The sequence below is a fragment of the Trematomus bernacchii genome, unplaced genomic scaffold, assembly GCF_902827165.1.
Source record: "Trematomus bernacchii unplaced genomic scaffold, fTreBer1.1, whole genome shotgun sequence".
Taxonomy (NCBI): Eukaryota; Metazoa; Chordata; class Actinopteri; order Perciformes; family Nototheniidae; genus Trematomus; species Trematomus bernacchii.
Genome location: NW_022987567.1, coordinates 5,927,826 through 5,951,500, shown reverse-complemented (window position 1 = coordinate 5,951,500; position 23,675 = coordinate 5,927,826). Strand labels below are relative to the sequence as shown.

The 23,675-nt window shown below is 40.5% G+C and overlaps 1 protein-coding gene across 1 annotated transcript in view; it reads left to right on the top strand.

Annotated features, from left to right (window-relative positions):
- Positions 1-23,675, top strand: part of LOC117478877 (WD repeat-containing protein 7) — a 100,067-nt gene that overhangs the window by 58,406 nt on the left and 17,986 nt on the right. The window contains 4 exon segments of the mRNA XM_034125808.1: positions 9,560-9,694; positions 9,697-9,786; positions 18,961-18,987; positions 21,275-21,431. Coding sequence (XP_033981699.1) covers positions 9,560-9,694; positions 9,697-9,786; positions 18,961-18,987; positions 21,275-21,431 — 409 coding nt within the window.

The window sequence follows — 23,675 nt, the reverse complement described above, 5'->3', positions numbered from 1 at the left end:
TCTTTTGTCTACTTCCCATTACTCACAGATTCACTCTATGTTCCACTCCTCTGCTCTCTTGTCAGCAGTGAGTCAAATGAGGAAAATGTTGAGTTCAGATGTTCTCAGATAATTTGCTTTTCACCGCAGAGATCTCCTTGTTTGTCTAATCAGGTCGGATTACCTCTTGAATTGATCCAGTACTTCAGACTCAAACAGAGCAGACTGTGAATCTGTCATCACTCTTTTTCTTATTCCTCCTCAATTTCTCAGCAAGCCAACCGAGCAACAACTCTATTGTAAAGATATAAACACTAGTTCATGGCTTTTCTATATTAAAACGTTGCCTCCTAATTGTTTAGTTATTCAAATATAAAGGCTTCAACCCTTCAATTATGAAGAGATAGTAATAACAGCAGGCTTTATATACAAACCACCATTTAAATCAAATGTATAAAGGAGGTTAAAAGCATTTAGCAAAACATGAAATCATGATATGAGCCGTGAATGAACACACAGTAGAATGCATAGAATATTATGTTTGACAATAAAACATTATTGAAGGGAGAGTTTATAGATTTGTTTATCTTCACAGTCTAATGTATATTTTCTACTTTTTAATGCTGCAACGCAAACATTTATCCTTATCCTTATTATCTTATGTTTAAAGGTCCCATGTCATGGCCATTTCTACTGATCATAATTCCATTGTTGAGGTCTACTAAAATAAATGTATATTGTGCAATTTTCCAAACTCACATTGGTTTCTCATACAGCATCTCTGTATAGTATGTGTATTCACTCTCTGTCCTAAACGGCTTGTTGGAGCTCCTGCCCCCCCCCCCCCCCCCTCCTCCCTGTGAGCCCAGTGGCCGTCTGCGAGACAGCGAGACACAGCGAAACCCAGCCCGAAACACACACCCGCAGCCTGGCTGGGAGTTTGTGTGTGTGCCCAGGCTGAGTTTTGCGGTGTCTCGCTGTCTCGCCGACCCCACACCAGTGAGCCAGCTCACAGTGTCCCACTCCTCGCAGCAGCGAGCCTCGCAACGTCCCTCCGAGTGTTTGTGTGTGTGAGGAAGTCCGCGGATTGGTCCAAACGTAACGGCTCCGAATGGACCAAATACGTCACTATACCCAAGAAGTAAACAATGGAAAAAGAGAAATGTCCAACGAGGCGTTCTGGAGCAGCATAGACAGGTCTTTCCTGTGTTAGAGTTTTACTCGCTACAGGGTGTACTTTGAGGGTTTGTGACTCTGCAGACCGTTTACATGCAGAAAAACCTTCATAACACACAAGGGGACGGGTATTTCATTGGACGTTGAGTTAAAGGGTGTTTTAAGTGCATTGAAGCGTGGATATAATAGACCTCCAACCTGTGAGATTTAGAAAATGAATTAAGTCTGCAAGATGTCAGTGTCCTGTATCTCCTGTCGTCCTCACCTGTCTCTCTGGTGGAAGATAATAATCTCTTCCCTCTCACTTGAAGTTGTAAAGCTTTTCATTTGGAGAAGTGTAAATCTAATCCTGTCACATAGCTCTGACTCATAAAAGTAATTCCTTCTTTATGAAGAAATGGTGTGATGGAAGCCGCCCACTGTCTCTGCATTAAGGAAATTAACATCCAGAGTTATTGTTCACACCTCTTCGTTAACAGCATGATTCTGACAGCCGCAGAGGGACGAGAATATTGGTTGTATTAAACACCGTAAGTTGGACCGTAAATTAAACTGCAAAGCAAACACATAATTGATAAAGCAGGATAGACAGTAAGACCTCAGGCGATCAATATTGGCAATCCTTCATACAGTAGGACTGAGTTATGAAGGGGAGAAAAGTTGATGTGATTGCGGAGAAAGATGTCACTTAAAAAAAAAAACGACATCACTCCTGCATCGCTAATGTATTGAAATATATAAGAACAGGCAAGGAAAAGATTCACAAAGTCAAAAGTATACGATAGTGAATAAGTCAAAACTTTTAAGTTATTACTAATTAATTAGCATTCATCTATCATGTACAGTTAATTTGCACATGCTTTTAAAATGTATTATCCTTAAAGGTAGGGTAGGTAAGAATGGAGAAACCAGCTCGAGTGCGCTAGAATTTGAAAATACTCAGCTGAAAAAAATCTGCCCCTTCCTTCAGACTTCCTGACAGAGCCCCTCCTCCACACACCAACGCGCACATGACCAATGAGGGCACGAGATAAGTTTGTGCACCAGATATAACACAGTGACAAATAAGTACAGCAATCACCAGAAGACTACAAAAAGGGAAATGAAGTGTGTGAGAGGGTTAGATCTCATTTGGTGCGACAAATCTCAAAGTGATACTCATTTCAGAGAAGGTTAGAACGTGTCATCGTCATGGTGTTTGTTGACCCCCCCCCCCCCCCCCCAATCCTCAACACACTTTATGCCCATGACCTATCTCCCATCTCCAGACTTAAAGGATGTGTAGCAATACCAAAATAAATTAGACGGTCACATGACTTCACGTCACCACCGCTAAGCTCAGGCGGCTAATGTTCAGACGTTTAGTCTCATGTAGACACTTGTTAGCAACCAACCTCTGTTTTATGAAACATATGCTTCAGAAATTCACCAGTGGGATATATTAATGACATATTTGATGTTGTAGAAATGAAAATATCTTCAGTTGTGCTAACCACCAAACTTATATCAGGCATCTAACCAAAACACGTTCAAAGAACCATGACTTTCAGACCGACAGAACCAAAAGTGGTAAAATGCGGACTCATTTTTGCGTGTTTTTGGACTCAGTCCCGCACATCTTTTATACCAAAAAACAAGAAATGTAATCCTTGGTATCGGCCCCAGAATTCCCCGATGTTTGCCTCCCTTAGAAAGGATAAAATAGTTGCTGTGATGGAGGATGGTCGATCTAAGGACTGATGTTCTAGAATCATCCGGATGTGTGTTTGAAGGCTGGGTTTTCTTTCGTCCTTCTTATAAACTTGTATTCAGTTAGTTTGTGGTATCTCCTGTGGATGCCCCTATCCCCCCCCCCTCCCCCCCACACCATATAATTGAAGCGCTGTGTTTCCAGCGAGCGCAGATAGCCCCCATGTCTGTGTCTTAAGACGGTTAAATACACTTAACCTTCAGATGGACTCGGGACGCTTCGAAGGGCACCCGCCCGATTCAGGACTCAAATCTTTTTTCTCTATCAACTTAATTGTGTTTTTCAATTATTTCCCCCAGATTTTCTGTCTCCTGACATTTGCTGTAAGGACAGTGGTTACCCCTGACTCCCCCCCTCCCCCCTTCCTCCCCCCAACACCAGCTCTCTTTTGTTTTATGAAACTTTGTCTTGATCCGGAGGCTGTGCTTCAGGCTGCCCTCAGAGTTCTGTTTGTCAGCTTGTTTTTCAGTTCTTTTGCATGAATATTTTTGGACTAATCTTTTCTCTCACAGTATTTTCCTGTTCACTTCTTCTCATCCTCCCTTCTTTGTTCTCACATCATTTCCTGCTGTATTGATCCCCTCTTCAGTCCCTGGTGATCAGGTTTTTACCAGTCTCCCCATTGATTACCAATGGAGGCAGTACCAAGGTGCACCATGGGAAGAAAGTGGGGCTGCAGCTCAAGCATGGAGAAGGTTGCCTGGTTTGATTTCTTAGTCAGGGTTAATAGTAAACATATTCAATAGAAACCTAAATTCATATATGGATAAGTTATGTATATTTCTTGATGTATCTAAATATTATAAATGCCCATATGTCAGGTGGTCATTTATTGTATTATTAAATACAATTATAATGGATTTTTACGTCATTGATACAATTACCATTCTCTGTGTGTGTGTGTGTGTGTGTGTGTGTGTGTTGTGTGTGTGTGTGTGTGTGTGGGGTGTGTGTGTGTGTGTGTGTGTGTGTGTGTGTGTGTGTGTGTGTGGTGTGTGTGTGTGTGTGTGTGTGGTGTGGTTGTGTGTGTGTGTGTTGTGTGTGTGTGTGTGTGTGGGTGTGTGGTGTGTGTGTGTGTGTGTGTGTTGTGTGTGTGGTGTGTGGTGTGGTGTGTGTGTGTGTGTGTGTGTGTGTGTGGTGTGTGTGTGGTGTGGTGTGTGTGTGTGTGTGTGTGTGTGTGGTGTGTGTGTGTGTGTGTGTGTGTGTGTGTGTGTGTGTGTGTGTGGTGTGTGTGTGTGTGTGTGTGTGTGTGTGTGTGTGTGTGTGTTCCTTGTGGTTTCTCTCCTCCCCGCTTTTCTGTCATTCAAACAAAACAGTATTTTTAAATTGAGGACAGTCATGAAAAGTCAACATCAAAATATGAGGACATAGATAATATATTTGATAATTTAATTGAACTTTTTCTTAAAGGTGAAAGAGTTTAAATGGTTCTCGTTCCGCTCGGTAGTATTTCGTTTTCTCTGACATTTCTGTCCTCCATATTTTAAGTGTAATTGCATGAGTCCACAGGTTGTTGCATTACACCATCCTCATGCCCTTTTTAATAGATTCCATGCTTTATGGATAATGTCATTTCAGCCAGAAAGCCCTTTTATCCCGATCTGTCGGTGGTTTTATGAATTTAGCCGAGCTGGGGCTAGCTCGTCCGTCCCTCTTTAGTTTATTGGGTTATGTTTAGCAGCAGGTTGGCCAACAAATAGGATTTAGATAGAATGTCATTATAATAGATCTGCTGCTCGTGTAGAAAGCAGATCGATAGGCTTCAAAAATCAATCAGTCTGTCCACAGGTACAGAGACAGGAAGTGATGCTACCTGACTCACATCTCTCAAATTAGGGAAGTTCACAACATCATCAAAAGGTATTTTTAAGGCTGCTTTACCGGGGCAAGAAGTCAAATTATTGGGCATTTTAGTTTCAGTACATTTGGATATTTGATCACTTAAGTTTACAGTTTGAACCTTTTGAAAATATACCACATGCTTCAGCAATTAATTATTTGTATTACAGTAGAACAGCTACTTTCATAATTCAAGTTTTGTCATTTTTATGACTTTATCATTAAAAAAAACACCAAATTTGCAACGGTTATTATTGTCTTATGACCCATTATAACAATAACACAACTTTCTCAGGTTCAATCATTTTCCTTAACCTTAATTCAAGAAGAGAGGACACAATAAGGTCATAGGAACTTCAAAACATTTTCAAAATATTAATTAATTTAGCATTGGATTTCGAAATATTAGGTTAAACACTTTATTATACATTATATTAACCCTTTTTTGTGTCTAAATACAGCTTCAGTGGTGTCAAGCAGTTTTTCGTTTTTTTCATTTTGAGCATCAGAGGCAAACACCAATGAAACCACAGGCAGAGGGCTCGTCCAATCAGGCGACAGAAGGTGTGGCGGAACAGTCCCATTTCTATTTATTGACTGGGTAGTGAACGCACCAGTGCATCAACACATTCACAACACACATTGTAGTGATGGGAATTACGGCTCTTTGAAGGGAGGCGGATCTTATGGCTCCGTTCAAAAGAGCCGTTCAAAAGAGCCGTTTTTTTTCAAGGTGGCGGGGTTAATAGGTTTATCTGCGAAATAATCACCATGATAATGATTGACTTTAACTTGCTACATCTCTCAGCCAGCCAAACTACTCCTCAAGCAGCACGTGTTATGCCATCATCTATGGAACATTTGCATTCAGGAAAGCAAGTTCCCGTATAGGCGAGTGGATTTATGGCAGGCAGTGAACCAACGATAAAAAGAACGGCTCTCACCAAGTACGACTCGTTTCCCTTCGTTCGTACCAAAGAGCTGTTCAAAGAATCGGATCGTTCGCGAATGTACACAACACACATTGACACTTGTCCTCTACCCTCCTCTGTTAGAATGGTAAAGAAAATTATTATTCCTAAAGTTTAGAAGGGACTACAAAGGGTACACACTTAGTTGTTTTTACTAGCCATGTCTTGTAAAAAGATTTAGGCTTATATATGATTAATATTTCTTTGTACCGTGCAGATGCCCCTCCCACCTGTCTGGATCTTTCTCTTCTCCGTTTTTACTTTCTCTTTCTCTCTCTGCGTAAAGCCCAACTTTTTAGTGATTCTGGTTGGGAGCCTATCTCTAATTCTGTTATCTACTGGCCCAGTCTGGCCCTGGGATGGATGCCATCTGTAATCCATTTATCAGAGCCGGCCGCTGGGCCTTTTTCCAAATGACAGCTGGCCCTGAGCAATCTCATTATAAAAAGCACTAGGATATAATATGGAAATATCGGGGGGAGGGGGCTCCTATAGGGTCTGAAAAAATGGACTGAGAAACATACAGTGGTCAAAAATCCCAGTGTCTTCATAAGGATGTAAACACTCTGACTATATTATGATCTCTCCTTATAATACATTCTCTGCCATTTCATTGGTTGATAAGCAATCACATGGTATACAACTGTAGATAATTTGTATGATGCAACCTGTTTTGAGGAAGTTACCATTTACACTTTTTATTTGAGGTGTCTTGTTGATCCAGATGCAATATTAATACACTTTTATTAACACTTGCTTAGCCACATGTACTTCTCCAAGGACCAGACGGTACACATCTGATTATAATCCATCTTGGTTTTCCAGGGTTACATTGCCAATTAAGGTCGCACCTACATGCACCTGAAGCTATTTGGTAACTGCCAGTAGGAGTAACTTAAGCCTTGCTTCACCAATTAATATGTAGCAGTAAAAGCTAGCAAGCTAACAGATATCTATATTTTAAGACATGATAAATTGTAAATGTCGACTTAAAGCAAGACATGTTAACTAGCTTTCACTGATCCCTCATACAGATCTTTCAGTAGTGGAACTGTCCCACTCCAGGTGCAACATTTTATGTCTGTCAAAATCACGGTTATTTATTTGTACACATGTATTGTACATCTGTCCGGCCTGGTAGAGAGACCCCTCTCTTTAGTGGCTCTCCCTGAGGTGTCATTCCTCACACACACACACTTTCAGCCTCTACTTTTATGTCATACCAATTATTTTTTATTCTTGAGACAATCAGACTTTCTGAGGCAGCAGCATGGTCAGAGTCCATGCTGCCTCTCTTTGTATTTTCCACACTGGGTTGACCAAAGTATATTATTTTCTTGTTTCCACCTCCCAAACAAGAGCTTTGATTTAACACTGTGTGACATGTCTTTTCTCAGTCATTTTGCTATGATCGTACGCATGAAGTCAGTATAAATGAAAGATAATAATAATAATAATAAGGCATGTATTCCAACTTTTTAAGCTCGCAAAGGTACACCTCATTAAAAGTTAATTGTGATTTATGAAGGGAAACTGCAGTATGCCCTTGACCACTTTTTTATAAATCAGAATTCTACTTACATTTGCATTATTTCTCGTACATTTACTCCTTTTCTGTCTAGAATGCATTTTGGATTTGACCAGAATCAGAAATCCTTTATTTGTCCCACAGAGGGGAAATGTACAGTGTTACAGCAAAGGGGGGCAGAATAGATAGACACAAATAAAACACTTTTATTTAATTTGATAAGTACACATTCATGGTACAAAAACAGATAAATAGCAGCATTTAAAAAAAATTGCGGAACATACAATACTCAAAAACTCAACATACTATGTAATACAGTAGCAGCGAGATAACAGTAAAAATAGTACACGTTTTTCACCCGTCTTAAATGCATTTATATTCAGCTGTTTTGAGATCAGATATAATAATTTAATCCGGCCAAGATCCATGAAGTGAAAGTGCAATTTTACTATTTTTATACTAAACTGTACGGAAGAGGATTTGGGCCACATGTTACATTTTTTTAGATTTTACCAAAGTGCTTTTTTTCTGAGATTGAAGTCTGAAAACTGAAAAAAAAAAAAAATTTTCTGACTTCTTCTCAGAATTCTGACTTTTTCTTTTTTTGCACTTTTGGCACATCCCAAATATTTTTTTCTCATGTTTTTCTCATTCTGTAAAGCTGCATTTGGAAACATATTTCAGTATTGAATGTTTTCAGGAACATCTCACCAGCTGAGTCATTAAACATCAGCACAGATCACAGCCTGCTTTTATCCTTTCAAGGCAGTAGTTTTAAGTAATCACTCCTCTCGTGTGTGTGTGTGTGCGTTTGTGTGCGTGTCGAGTGAGTGCTTGCTCCCCTGCAATTCAAATCCATAACAATGCTGTCCGCGCTCATAGAGAGCGAGAAAATAAGAAATGGAGGGCGAAGCAGTGGGACTGTGTGTGTGTGCGTTACAAACACACACAGATTTGATGTAGTCCTTATTGTGCCTTTGATCCGAGGGGTGTAAGGAGCTCTCCTCTCCCACTGTGATACTCATACAGACACACACACTGCAGCAGCGCCCCACTGTGCAGACCCCGGCACACGCACACACACAAAAGAGGTTATTTTGGGGTCTTCTTGGTGTGCACAATGGATGGTAACGCCCACACACACACACACACTCACACTCACACAGACCCACACACACTCACAAAGGGTTTCCAGTTGCACATGTCCAAAAGCTTTCCAGAGGCTGTGAACATGACCGCCTGCATGTAAGTGTGAGTGTGTGTGTGTGTGTGTGTTTGCACTGTGACTAAAGTCTTTCAGTGGGACAATAAGACGTGTGCCTGTGTGTGTGTGCCAGCGCGTGTGTGGTGTGTGTGTGTGTGTGTGTGTGTATGGTTAAACCCAGGACAATAGAAGTGTGCCTGTTCAGTTGTTATCGGCTCAGTGTGGACTCAAAGGGCTGCTGGTTTTTGTTTTTTTTACCACCTTTACACTTTACCGTGAAAAGTAAGAAATGAAAACGGGGCTCCCCCCACTCTGTCTGTTTAGCTAAATCATTCCTCAATGTGTCAGAAGACGGGAAAAAAAACAGATATTCAGTATCTTTAGAATTAAAATGCAATGTTACTAACTTGTCAGATTTGCTTTTCAATTACGTTTCCATATCTTGCGATGGCGCTGTCGGGATTTTTTTTATTTTGATTCGGTTGAAGCTGGCCCTCAATTAACATGGTCAACAATGAACTGTAGTACATATAAACATTTTGTTAAATACTCAGCGATTGGTCTTGCATCACTTTAATGCAAGGGGAATTGTACATTTGTTGAATAGGTTTTTTTTTTATTCAACACATTCATTACAGTTTTAAGGAAGTTTCTCAAATCATGAAGATTTTAGAGATAACATTTAAGAATCTGTTCATAAACCTACTTGTACTCTAATAACTATACTGTATTATGGTCCACTGTATTTAAAGTACATTCAATAAAATATACATATGTGATGGTGTAAATCAGCAGGGGCCTTAAAACGAATTATTTGCCTTGGCTAAGCTAAAATTAACTTGTGTGTCATTTTAAACAAATGACCAAAATGCACAAATGTTGACAGTTCTGTATTAATTTGTAACAGTAAGGTGACAGAATATTCAATTAAGGGTCCACTTACTTTTTTTTGTGCGCTTTTATAGTCTCTCAGGGTCTTCATCAGTAAATAACGTTTGTAAGCTAACAAAAAACGAACTTAGTGTGGACCTTCCCGTCTTGAGACCAGCTGCTCCATCAATAGGAACCAGCAAAAGACACGTTGTTAATTTCTCTCTCTGTCTCTCCTCCAGGCTGTCTCTCCAACCTTCCACCAAACGCCAAGAAGATCTCCAACTCATACGAAGAGCGGCGTAAACAAGCCACCGCCATCGTGCTGCTGGGGGTCATCGGGGCTGAGTTTGGCGCTGAGATTGAACCTCCGAAGGGGCAGCGCGGGCTCGGACGGGGGGGCAGGCGCCTGAGGGCTTCGGACTGACCAGCGGAGGGTCCTCCAACTACTCTCTGGCCAGACACACATGTATGTACCATATTTCATTCTGGATAGGTAGGTGTTAGAAAAATATCACTCGTCACCGGCTTGAGCTTCAATAATCAGGATCCATGTATTTCTGATCCTCTCCAGAATGGAAGTAGTCATCACATACAGAGCATCAACTAGTTCCTGAACAGTGTCCTCCACATGCTGATATCCAAGAGAGGGAGTTACACAGTCACAAGATGGAGGAATAAAGCAGTATTCAATGTTTACTTCAGATTAGCTCCACGTCAGAAATGAGCATGCTTGTCATATGTCTATCTCCATAGAGGCTGAATCATCATGTTATCACATAGCTATCATATGCCTCAAACAGTCCTGATGCTCTTCTAGGTAATCATACTGTACATCCTGTCATGTACACAGCTACAGTTGGGATACCTTTGTTATCATGTGGACTCTCGATATTGGAAGAGTACATTCAGTATTTTCCCAACAGTGGGCATTTAGGGAAGTCTTCCATAATAGTTCAATACTATTCTTTTACGCGAGTCCTTCGATTGTTACTGGTGATATGGGTCAATTTGTGTGTATCTGACTAGCTTTTCTGCAATTGACAACAGCAGAACTTGTTGGGGTTTAACGGCATCTAAATGCTGAGTCAGATCTGGCTGCATTCACAAAATAAGTGCATGAACAGCGGGACAGCTACGTCTTTGAAGGCTTTTGTTAAACGCTGTTCTTGCTTTACCACTCAATGTGTTTCTTTCTTTGTAACTTTTACAAACCATCGCCAAGGAGATAATGGTTTTGTTTTTGTTTGTTTTGTCAGCAGAATTGTGCATTTGTAACGCATTCATATGGCGTCAGAATAATCTGAAAAAGGAATACCCCAATTCACATAAATTCCCAGTCAAGTCAGAACAAAAGCTAACAACAAAGCAAACTAGGTTTTATAGAATCTTCGTTGATTTTTGTTGCTTGATCATATGTTCACCTTTTGGCTTTTTACCTCTGACCCAACTTGCATTGTCTTGTGGGCATTTTGGTTCGTCTAACAAGTATTACCCATAGATCTGTTTTAGCTACACTAGTGTTGTGGCTTTGTAATGTTATAAATGGATAGTTGTGCTAGACGGTAGGACGGATTGCCTTTCCTGTTCACCCAGGGATTGAATCCTTGTGATTTCTTTGATGACCAAACATTTCGCCCAGCACAACCATGAGGTTGACAGTTTATGGCATTAAAGGGGACCTATCATGCAAAATGCACTTTTGTACGTCTTTTATACATGAATATGTGTCCCCGGTGTTCCAGGGAACTCACCAAGTGTCAGAAACACAACCCTCTCTCTTTTCCTCCATACCCAAATTCTAAAAACGGGGCTGCAACGGAGCTGATACAGATTTGAAATTGTTCTGACGTCAGAAACGGGGAGCTCCGCCTATATGGGCAACTCTCCACCTATCAGGGGAATGGGGGGTTGGGCCACGGCCACGGCCATTGCCGCTCGAAAGCGCTGGAGACGCTGTAGTACATATGCCAGGCCTGTAAGTGGCGCTGTAGTCTGCCACAAAAGCAGCGAAGAAGACTTCTCACAGAATCAGCCCTTGCAAAAACAGGGCTGGAAAAGAGCAAATAGAGCGAAATGAGGCATGGCTAAAAGCATGATCTGTTTGGTATTTTGAAAAAAAACTTCACAGACATGTTTTATAAAGGTATGGCCCTACGATATATTATTCAAATATAGCATGATAGGTCCACTTTAAGTAAAATACCTGCCATTGCCATGATATTTGGTACAGACATCCCAGCAAATGAATCATTTGAATGACCCTTAAATGAATATCTTGTGATCCCCTGACCCCTGCCTCACATTTAGACAGATGCTTTAATGTTCAGTGGTTCCTGTTTTGCTCCAAACTCAAAACTAAACAACTGACAAAGAAGAAACTTCAGTGTCGGATTAGAGGTGAGGAGAGAGATGGGATTGATTTTCACCCACCAAGCTTGACACCTTAAGGAGCTTGGTACTGACTTACACACACACACACACACACACACACACACACACACACACACACACACACACACACACACACACACACACACACACACACACACACACACACACACACACACACACACACACACACACACACACACACACACACACACACACACACACACACACACACACACACTGCGTCCGGCCCCTACCCTGCTGTGCCTGCAGCGCTGAACCTTGGTCGGCATCAAACCTGCACTAAGCAGAGCTGCTCTTCCATTCCATTGCTCCTGTGCTCTGATTGGCTGCCTCTGGGGTCATCCGCCCAGCGACAGAGTCTGGACTCCCCCTGATAGACTCTGGAGCGTGATGTTGGCCCTTTACACAGCGGTCATCTCACCTGTGTGGACTCACCAAATGCACGCACGCACGCACACACACACACACACACACGCACACACACACACACACACACCACCACACACACACACACACACACACACACACACACACACACACACACACACACACACACACACACACACACTCACCACAAAAACCCCAAGCCTGTACCATCAGATGAAAACAACTCAATATTTAATTGATCCCCTTGAGTAGAGCTCCACCCTTTTTAAAACCTTCCTCCGACCCTTTTGGCTGGGTATCATTTGGACATTTTGATCCCATATGATAATATTTGTTGACATTTGACATTAAAGTGCACCTATCATGCTATTTTAAGGCATATATTATGGGTCTCGATATATATAAAAACATGTCTATGATGTGTTTTGCTCAAAATACAAACAGATCATGCATTTTAGAAATCCCTCATACCCTTTATTCCAGCCCTGTTAGAGAAACGCGGATTTTGGGTCCTTAGCTTTAAAAGAAAAAAGAGGAGGCGGAGCTAATGCCTGCTCAGAACTCTACCGGAGATAAAGTTAAATTCTGCTGTGATAAAACGCCATCCTGTTCTAAACCACATCAAGGATTATTTCTGAAACAGTATGGAGCTCAAATGCCTTTTCTCTTGCGGGTGTGCTCTCCAGTACAGGTTAGCTCTGAGTGTTAGCGAGGCTTGCTAATGTAAATAAAGACCAGATTACGTCCAAAACACGTCAGGCATTGTTTCTGATAGCAACTTTCTGTGGGTCCACCATCCGAAATTACGTCATATCGGCAGCAAATCTGTATCTGTTCGTTGTACCCCCGTTTTTAAAAGATTTGGGTACGGAGGAAAAGAGAGAGGGTTTTATTTTCTGACGCTGCGTGAGTTCCCTGACACACCGGGGACATGTATAAAAGACATAAAAAAGTGCATTTTGCATGATAGGTCCCCTTTAAGCAGTCACACTAGATTTTTGCGCGGATAAAATACAATATACATTTCTAAATTAATTGTCGTTTCTCACCAAGAAATAATGGGCCTCATGCAAGCACATAGTTATGTACTTATTGGATGCCTTTTGCTATTTATGAAGAGGCTGCTATACTGTACTGTAGAGGAAACTTCTGGATTGTATAAACGTGATGTGGTCTAAAGATTGTAAAATAGTTAAACTACAAATTCTTTCAGATTGGATCAAAAATATTTATCAAGTCGATCATGTGTTTCTTCCCTATTTGTAAACTTTGTTGTTACCGGATAAAACTGAGAAAAGGAAAAGTTGTCAGGATTTCAATTGGAAACAAGGCTTATCTCAAAACGACATATTCTTTCATTATTTCCTGCACTTGTCTTTTAGTCTGACTGAACTTAAAGGTGGGGTAGGTAAGTTTGAGAAACCGGCTCGAGAAACACTTTTTGTTATATTCCATGGAATGCTCCTAACATCCCGATAGCAATGAATATCTGAAGTGCTTTGACAAAAAATCCATAAAAAAATATCATCTGTGGAAGCTGTAATACTGTAAAAAGCACGACCAATCATTTTAGCCGGGCAGGCTAAAATGATTGGATGGCCTACCTGCCTGTCAGCCTTCCATCTGTGCACACACTTATCTGGTGCCCTCATTGGTCATGTGCGCGTTCGTGTGTGTTGGAGGAGGGGCTCTGTAAGGAAGTGGCAGATTTTCTCCGGTTGTGTATTTTCAAATTCTAGCGCACTCGAGCTGGTTTCTCTCCGAAATGACCTACCCCACCTTAACACAGACATTAAGTAAGTAAGTGCCTGTAATGGTCATTATGACGTTCTGCACAGGGATCACGAGACAAAGTTATATGACATGGTAGAAGGGACCCGATGAATTCAGAAAGAAGACATAATACTTCCAGAAAGTGATGCTGCTGCTCTTCACAAGCGACTGAGCAGGAAAACTTTTGCTGCAGAGAGAGAGGTCAGCCGGGGAGTTTGACCTGGATGCAGATCTGCAGTCAGACATCATGGCCGATCCATGAGGCTTTTCTTCTGCGTTAACTTTCAGTCAAACTTTGAGACAAGTTTTAAAATGATGGATCATGTTTATTTGAAAAAGCTTTTGGTACAATTGCACAGCCTGGCTCGAGAAATGTAATTCTGACTGTATGTCCCGGGTGAATGGAAACGGGGAATAAACCCCCCCTTTTATATGATTTTGAGGCTGTGACGTTATGCTGCTTTTTCATAAAAAACATAATTGATACAGCCACTCTCCGTGTCATTTTAACACAAAAATATGTCAATAAATGATCCATTTGTTGTTTTTTTGGAGGACAGTATCTACTAACTAACTGAGAAAGATGATATTTTAACTCACCCTGACTCCATATAGCAACCTGCTCCTTTATCTGACCCCAGTGAATGGCTGAACCCTATAAAAGAGTGTTATTACCTAATTAATAACATGAGCAGACACCTGCAGATATTGTGAAAACTAGCATGAGATTTCTTTCTCCACTGCTGCTTTCATTCCAGCCCTGTTCCGTTCATTTTCCGTCTTTTTCCAATTCTCATTTATTTTTCCTCCCCCTCTTCCCCCCCCCCCCCCCCCCCCCCCCCCCCCCCTTCTCCTCTCTCTGTTATGAAATTGAAAGATGGATCGCTGTTGTTGGCGCGCAGCCCTGTGTGTGTGATGAATGAGAGCTGTCCACCCAAAGAGAGGGAGGGTACAGAAGTCTATACAGCAGAGTATAGATTGATGTTTTCATATGGCGAGGAGGGAAATGTAGGGGAGATGGAGGGGGGGGAGATTGAGCCTAAGGAAGCTAGGAAGGAAGGAAGGAAGGAAGGACAGATGATGACAGAAGGAAGTGAGGATGTGACTGGACAGGATAAAACACACTAACTGTACCTCTGTGTATCATCTCTGGACAATTTTGCTCACAATAAATGTCAGAAAGCATCAGTCCCCTCTGAGCCTAATACACCGTGACGCTGGTATTTTAAAACATTCATGAGAACAGATTGGAAATGGAGTTTTATTGTGTATCAGAAATTGTACAGGGACAAGCAGGTGATGGAAACCAAACCTCATTCAAAGTTTGACTTGTCTTTTAAAAACTTCATCTCATTGCACACTACTTTCTGTAGATTTTAAACCACGAACAGATTATCTTAATGCGCTCTATTTCTAATATTCGCTCAACAGTAGTGAAGCGAAACAGATGAATGCATTTTCTTTTCATCACAGAACCAAGACTATATCACCCCTTGCTGCTAAATACCAATCAACTATGTGCTATATGTGCAATATATATATGCCGTTAATAACTGTGTAATTTATAACTGGCTGCTAAATCCTTAGAACCGTTACAAGGTGTGTTTTTTTTGCATTTTGTATCCTGTAATTGTGAACTTGCTGCAGTTAAATACCATCATACTATGTGCTATATGTGCAATATATACATTACATTATACTGTATACATAAGCCATTAATAACTGTGTAATATATACCTGGCTGCTAAACCCTAAGAACTGTTACAGGATTTGTATTTTGGAAAGTATTTTTATATCATAACTTAGTACTTTTTTCTTAACATAGGTAACATTAAGCTGTCTGTGGCTCTTTCCTGCTGTAACGATGCAAATGTCCCCTCTGTGGGACTAATAAAGGTATTCTGATTCTGAAGTGTTATCAAGAACACTCTCAATTAAGTTAGCAAATTATCTTTTATATTTCAGTGTGTGTGTTTTTCTCCGTATTAGTGACCAGCAACTTTATTTTGCTATCAAAGTGTGCGGCGAAGTAGTTAGCTATATCCTGGTATTCAAATATTTAGCAGAATTGCACACTTATTTAGGAACAGGAAATAATTGAACATAGTTATCTCAAGGTAGCTAACTAATTAACTTAATATTGAATGCAGGATTCGTTTTTACTGATTTAAAAACTTCTGAAAGCTTACAGTGTGATCCGCATGTAAGACTTAACATGGCTAATAAAATGTGCTTGTTTCCAACATCATTTGTGCTTACTGTAGCTAACGTAATTAGCTTGTCCTCCAAAAATAGGAACTAGGTGATGAAGAGAATATATGAAGTTCTAATTGTTGCACTCATGCAGCTAGCAATCTCACGGCTAGCATGCTAGTTAGCCATGAACGGTACAGTAGCCAACCACAGGTGTTCTTCATGTATGCATTGGTTGTTGACCAAATACTACTTTAATAATTATAATTGTATCTTTTTTTATCTTCGCAATAGACAAAGCTTTCTCCTTTTCTTTCTCGCTCTCACTGGCTCTTGTTCTTTCTCTTTTTAAATTGGTTTTGGCCATTTTAAAAAGGATTTATTTTTCTCTCCATGCAGCAAGTCCAGTCCGGCTCTCATCCACTTACCGAGTCCCCAACATTGATTTACCTTCACCTCTCATTTAAGCTCGGAGGAAGACAGAGAGAAAGGAGGGGTAGGGCAGATGGAGGAAAGAAAGTAGAAAGCCTGTTAGTGGTCGCCTCGGCCTGGTAAACTTTAGACATCGCCAATCTGTCTCTATTTCACACTCTCTACTTCCCTCCCTCCTTTATTCCTTTCCACTTCCTTCTCTTCTTCCTTCCTCCCTCCCTCCTTCCTCCTGCTCTAATCACCCTCTGTGTTAATGTGACATGTTTACTGCTCTAACTAACAGCTCATTATGGCCAGCGGATGCTTTGTCAATAGTTATTGGTTCATTTGGGTCGGGCTTTCCTTTAAACAAAGATGTCCGCCGTGAGAAATGGACCCGAGTTGGGACCTTTCTCACTTCCTGCTCACAGACCAGATAAGAGGTGTTGAAATGTAAATCTATGGTCCATCTAGGCAATTACAGCAGTGATTGTCAACAGCCATCTTAATTAGTACAGGACAAAAAATATATAATGGCTTCTATGTGCAAATGTGGTTCTGTCAGGTTCACACACACACACACACACACACACACACACACACACACACACACACACACACACACACACACACACACACACACACACACCCACACACACACGCCCTGTCACTGCGAACACCATTGACCTATGACATCATAACCTCTGAGACCGGCTATGTGTTGTTGGGGGGGGTTTGCTGGTTTGCTGGTTGTTGGAAGAGCACGTTTGCGCTATTCATAAAGTCAGGGGTTTGAATTTGACTGGTGACCTTTGGCCCCATGACCCCCCCCAAATTATACCGCCCACCAACCCATCCTAACATCCCACAGTCACCTACCAAGTTCATTTATTGATTATCAGTTATTTGAAACTAATGTTTGGTTGATTTTTCTATCAAAGGTAAAATGATATTCACCTTCTATGATGCCATTGTCTAAATGAATTATAAACAAACGTGCTTGTAATGTGTTATATCCTGCTTATAGCACTGTATAATACTAATTAGCAGCATCCATTATATGCATATAGTGAGTCAAACATTTTAAAACACAAAATAGCAATTTATGCATGGACTTAATTATGATGTTTTTCATTTACTTAAAGCAAATGACCCCTTAAAGCAGGGGTGCCCACACTTTTTCAGCCCGCGCATAAGCGCATAATAGTGCGCCGCATTTGCGCTTCAGTTGAGGAGGTGAGGCCCCTTCATAACTGCATGAACCCGTATGGCACAATACAACTCAGCCTGGCTTACCTGTACGTCAATCAAGTGGCAAATGACATAATAAGGATGGATGATAGGCTAACTTTCAAGCCATGCGATCTACCCACACTACCTTTGCGATCGACGTATTGGGCACCCCTGCCTTAGAGTGACTCATAACCAGCTTGTACTGTATTATATCTTCCTATACTCTAGGAAGGTCATACGATCACTTATAGTAACTAATAAACACTTAGAATGCATTAAATAGTTATAAAACGATTATTAAGTGTTAGAAATATTGTAATTATAATACACTTGGATCCTTGAACTTCAATTAATGCTTGATTGAATGGAAACTTTCTCTTTATACCAAAAATACATCTTGTCTTCATTACATTTCGACAGTTTCTCTACAGAAAAGTTGTGTATTTTCAAGAAAGACTGTTAAGAAAATGAAGGTGGAAAAAGCACAGGCATGCTGGTGGTCTAAGTGAGTTCTAATAATCACTAACTGGAGGTCAAAGTTCCTCACTGGTGATATTTATAGTCTTTTTTTTGTATGTATATTGATGTGTGTTACAAAAACATGATTGATTTTAGCTCTTAATGGTGTTTGCTAATCACCATCTTACGTCAAAGTTCACCACCGTATCAGTGCTTCAGTCACAACAAGCTAACGGTGCTAATGCTCTCTGATGGATCCAAATCATGATTTTTAGGTTGTAATGCATAAACAACATAGACGCTATAAAGAAGATGTTATATTTTAATGCTAGATTATTTAACAAAACATTTATAGCTGTTTATAGTTATTTTGTTTACTTGCTATCCAAGTATGCTATTGCTTATCAGAGTAAATGCTAATAAATAATTAATTTAGCTCACTGTCTGTGGACAACAACAAAAAGTTACAACCTCATACAATAAACATTAATTGATTCACAAGTGAGAAAGAAAATGGCACGCATTATTTGAATTAATAGAAAATGTATTGCAATCCCCAGTATTTAATTTCATCCGCCATGGTTCTAGTCGGAAATTCGTGTTTCAACTCAACAGACGCTCTGAGTTGTTGTTTTGATTTAAGGGGGCGTTCATATTTATTTTCCTGATTATTCCACACCACAGACTGCAGAATAACAACACACCGGCATGTTTGACTCTTTGTCTCTTCGCAAAAAGCCTCAACATAACTACTAACATTATTAGCTTGAAGGTTCATCTCTTACAGTCTTAGTCCCCCGTAACGACGTAGCATAACGATGCTAACACAGTTAAAGCTTCCGGAATGTATTATAACCGTCGTACCCAGCAATGCTAACACGGTTAGCCTGTAGCTATACGTTTAATAGCCCCATCCATAAGCTGTGTGTGTGTGTGTAGATGTAAACCAATAAGGAAGGGGGTTTGCCATTTAAGGGGGGGGGATTGATGATTAAATGCCAGGCGATCCAGATGATGTGCGTCTGGAGGACCTTAAGAGCCACCACATCATTATAAATACCTATAGCAAATGATCTGTTTTATGTAATATGTTTCTTTATATAATGACTGTGTACCATTTACATTTAAAGTGAAAATACAATAAACTTTATTGATCTGAGTGGTCTCAGACAGCAGAAGGATAAAGATTCAAGATTTCAAGATGCAAGGCTTTTATTGTCATGTAGCTACAGTGTAGTTATGACAATGAAATCTTAGGTCACAGGCTCCTCCAACAGCAACAACAATAAAAGACCTTCCCAATGTTCAATCTGGTTCTGATATAATAGAGAGGCGAAGTCCCTCCCTTTCCGGGGGACCTCCATGGGACCTTATTTCGGAAAAATTATGTATTGAAGTCAATGGAGAGAGAAAACGTATCTTTTGATCCCGTTTGAATTGTGCCACGAATTACACATATGATGTTTGTCAATTAAAAGATAATTTGCAAGTAAAACAAAAAATGTTTTGCCGTAAAACTTTGAAGTAAGACTTGTTTTGTGTGAAACCGCTCAATGAACTACATCTCTGGTCTCGCACAACAACACACGTCACAAGATGGCCGTCACTACTGTCTTGCCAAACAAGGGATTGACGACCCTCACTATCACCACAATGAAACACGTCCAGAAGAATGTCATGCAAAGCTGCCTGAAATATGACTAGTAACTGTTAAACATTTTGGGTTACTTAATGTTACTTATGTTAAGGCTAATAAAAATGACAAGGCTAAGGCTGTAATGCTAACTAACGTGCTCACTTACTCTGGGATTTGTAGTCTTTCTAGTTGCGTATTTTTCATAGTCTTATATTTCAACAGTTTTACAAAACTGTGATTTTTTGACATGGAAATTATTTTTTAAGATTGACAAACATCATATGTGTAATTCGTGGCACAATTCAAACGGGATCGAAAGATAATCTTTTCTCTCCCCATTGACTTCAATACATCATTTTTCCGAAATAAGGTCCCATGGGTCGGAAGTAGATGGGCGGGACTTCGCCTCTCTATACAACGCCTAACGGATACACATTTTTGAATTGCAGTTCAAAATATTACTTGATTTATTATATACACTGATATACTTCTCGTACGCCACTAGCTTTGAATAAATGCATACATGACGAGTTCATTCCTGGTTCTCGCGTACCAAATGACACCAGATGTTTATTATTTATCTTTCTGTCTTGAATTTCCTCTGACTTTATCTCTTGGAAGCACTTTGTAAAGAATCTGCTAAAAGCTCTGGACCTCAAGCCTCAGTGGGTGAGGTTTGGGGGGGGGTGGTGCGAGTTATTGAGGGATGGAGCCTTAATGGTCAGCCTGTCCCCACAGAGACTGGCTCAAATGTCAGGTCAGCTATGAAGTGACCTCCATCCCGCTCGCTGTCTTTATCCTGTGTGTGGGTGTGGTGTGTGTTGAGTGTGTGTGGGTGTCGGTGTTTTTGTCTATGTGGGGCTCGAAAGTTGAAGCATTTTCACCCAAACCTCATTTGAAAACATAATCTTTACCCAAATCACATGTTGCAATCGTGGGTCAATGCAGTGACGGGTCAACCAACGGTTATTTTTCACATCAATTAAACTGCCAAATATATAATATGTAAGTAGATGAATAGTTTTGTCCTTAAATGTCATAAAACAGTGGCAAAATGTCTGTCTGACTTTCTTGCTCAAATTCCAAGCTGACATCTTGGTCCAAAACCCAAAGATATTTGCTTTTATATGATATAAAAATGACAGAGAAAGCAGGAAAATCCATATTTGAGAAGCCGAAATCAGCCATTTTTGCATTTAAGATTATCATATAACATTAATTGAGTATGAAAAACAGTTCTATGATCAGCTCATTGATTGTTGTTCAATTGCTGTAGTTGTATTTACACCAGGGCTAATAATGGTCATATATTTAACTACAATATGTACAAATTATTTTCTGTCACGATAGCTGATGCAACTTCAGTGTTCTTTCGATTGCTTCTCGACATGCTTCTCACCTTCCTGTTTGTACCGTTTGCAGGTAAGGCGCTGACCTTCTGCTGCTGCAGCCCCCAGCCCCAAGCTGCCCCCCCACAGCACCATCCGCCGCACCGCCATCGATCTGATTGGCCGAGGCTTCACCGTGTGGGAGCCTTATATGGACGTGTCGGCGGTGCTCATGGGGCTCCTGGAGCTCTGTGCTGACGCCGACAAGCAGCTGACCAAGTGAGTCCATCGCAGATTAATGACAAAACTATATTTATTAAAAACACTATACCTAAATATATAAGGGAACCGAAAGAGGACCTGCGGAATTCATATTTTAAATAACACTTTTGTAGTAGAGAGAATGAATCCGTTTCTCCCGTGTCATTATCCAAAGTTAACGTAATATTTTGAATAATGTACTTCATCTACTATAAGTAGTTTGTTTGAATATAATAATTATGTTGTTTGTGGAATCATTTATTGAAAAATGAATCTGGCCATCTGAATCTGAAAAAATAATTCTTTCTGACATTTGACCGGCAAGAAAAATCCTAGCTGAAACCCTGGTACACAGTTCACATTACAATTGAATATAAAGTAAACCAATATAATGTTTTTTTAAGGAGGTTTTTTAATTCTAGAAATACATATTTTTCATTTTTGAGTTATAATCTGTAAGAATTTCTAATTATATGATTTTAAGACTGTACATACATGGATGACTTGTGAAGATGGATGAGACCCTGGTGTAGAGCATTCGCTTTCAGACTGCTTTTTGCCAATAAGGGATGCTGCGGGATGAGCTATCTGTCACTAAAACAAACTTCCAAATGTAGATGTGAAACAGCTTCATGACTAAAGATTTCTATCTTAATTAAGTTAGGATTATTCTTTAACTTGCTTCTTTGGGACCTGTCTTGACTCGCTTAGACTCAGAATGGTAACGTGGTGTTAATGCCTAGAGCACAGACAGCTTTAAGACATGTATTTAATATAGCTCAATACAGCTCACATAATAGCAAAGTTCCAATGTAGCTGTACGAGATACATAAAGATATGAATACACACTGCACATAAAAACACTGTATTTCTATCCTCTGTTTATGTTCAGGAACTGATATTCATTAATTGTGTTCTTCAATATGACTGCTCTCTCTTTCATCTTAGATTCAAAATATAAAGAAAACGGTTTGCTTATAGATAAATATACACACACACACCACACACACACACACAGACACACAGACAGACAGACAGACAGACAGACACACAGCACACACAGACACACAGACAGACACACAGACACACAGACAGACACACACACACAGACACACAGACAGACAGACACACAACAGACAGACACAGACAGACAGACAGACAGACAGACAGACACACAGACATCTCACACAGACAGAAAGACAGACAGACAGACAGACACACAGACAATCTCACACACACACAGACAGACAGACACACAGACAATCTCACACACACACAGACACACAGACAATCTCACACACACACAGACAGACAGACACACAGACAATCTCACACCACAAACAGACACACAACAATCTCACACACACAGACAGACAGACACACACAATCTCACACACACACAGACACACAGACAATCTCACACACACAGACAGACCCACAATCTCACACACACACAGACACACAACAGACAATCTCACACACACACAGACACACACAACATCTCACACACACAGACAGACAGACACACAGACACATACACACAATCTCACACCACACAGACAGACAGACACACAGACACATACACAACTCTCACACACAGACAGACAGACACAGAAACACTCAGCCGACACACTGAGTTATGGAGGCCAGTCTGTAACCAGATTGCAGGACATTATGATGATGTAACGATGTCTGCGTTCCTCTGACATGCGAGTCCTCGGTCTGTGTGCATGTGGCTTCAGGATCTCTTTCTAGAAAAACCAGTGGTCAGCTTGTGAAGCAATTTCCTGTTTCTCAAAGGTCAAATCCTTTAAAGGTTCGTTCAGACCAAACACAGAGGATTTTGCCTCGATTTCCCGGCGGGAATACGGCTGCTGGAGTGTTTTTTCTTTAATTGTTAGCAACCTTTGCCCTTAAGAGCCAATGGGACTGCTCATTCATTAAATTCAGAGCAGCTAATCCAAAAAGAAACCACATACCATAGCAGTGTTGGTGCCAGGAGTAACAATATAAAAGCTCCCCATAATAAATACCAAGTATTACAAAGAAAATATGGACAGAAATGGATTGTTGGTGAAAAATAAACATGTAAGATGTTTACATCGGTTGCACACGGAAAGTACAAATGAAATGTTCCTTTATTATTGATTATCGGTAAGTTCATTGGGATTGTTACCCCTCATAGGCTTCCAAGTCAATTCAACTCATGCCACGCGTTATATTTGCGTCCCCTTGGCGCCAACCCGCTTGTATCTGTATCTT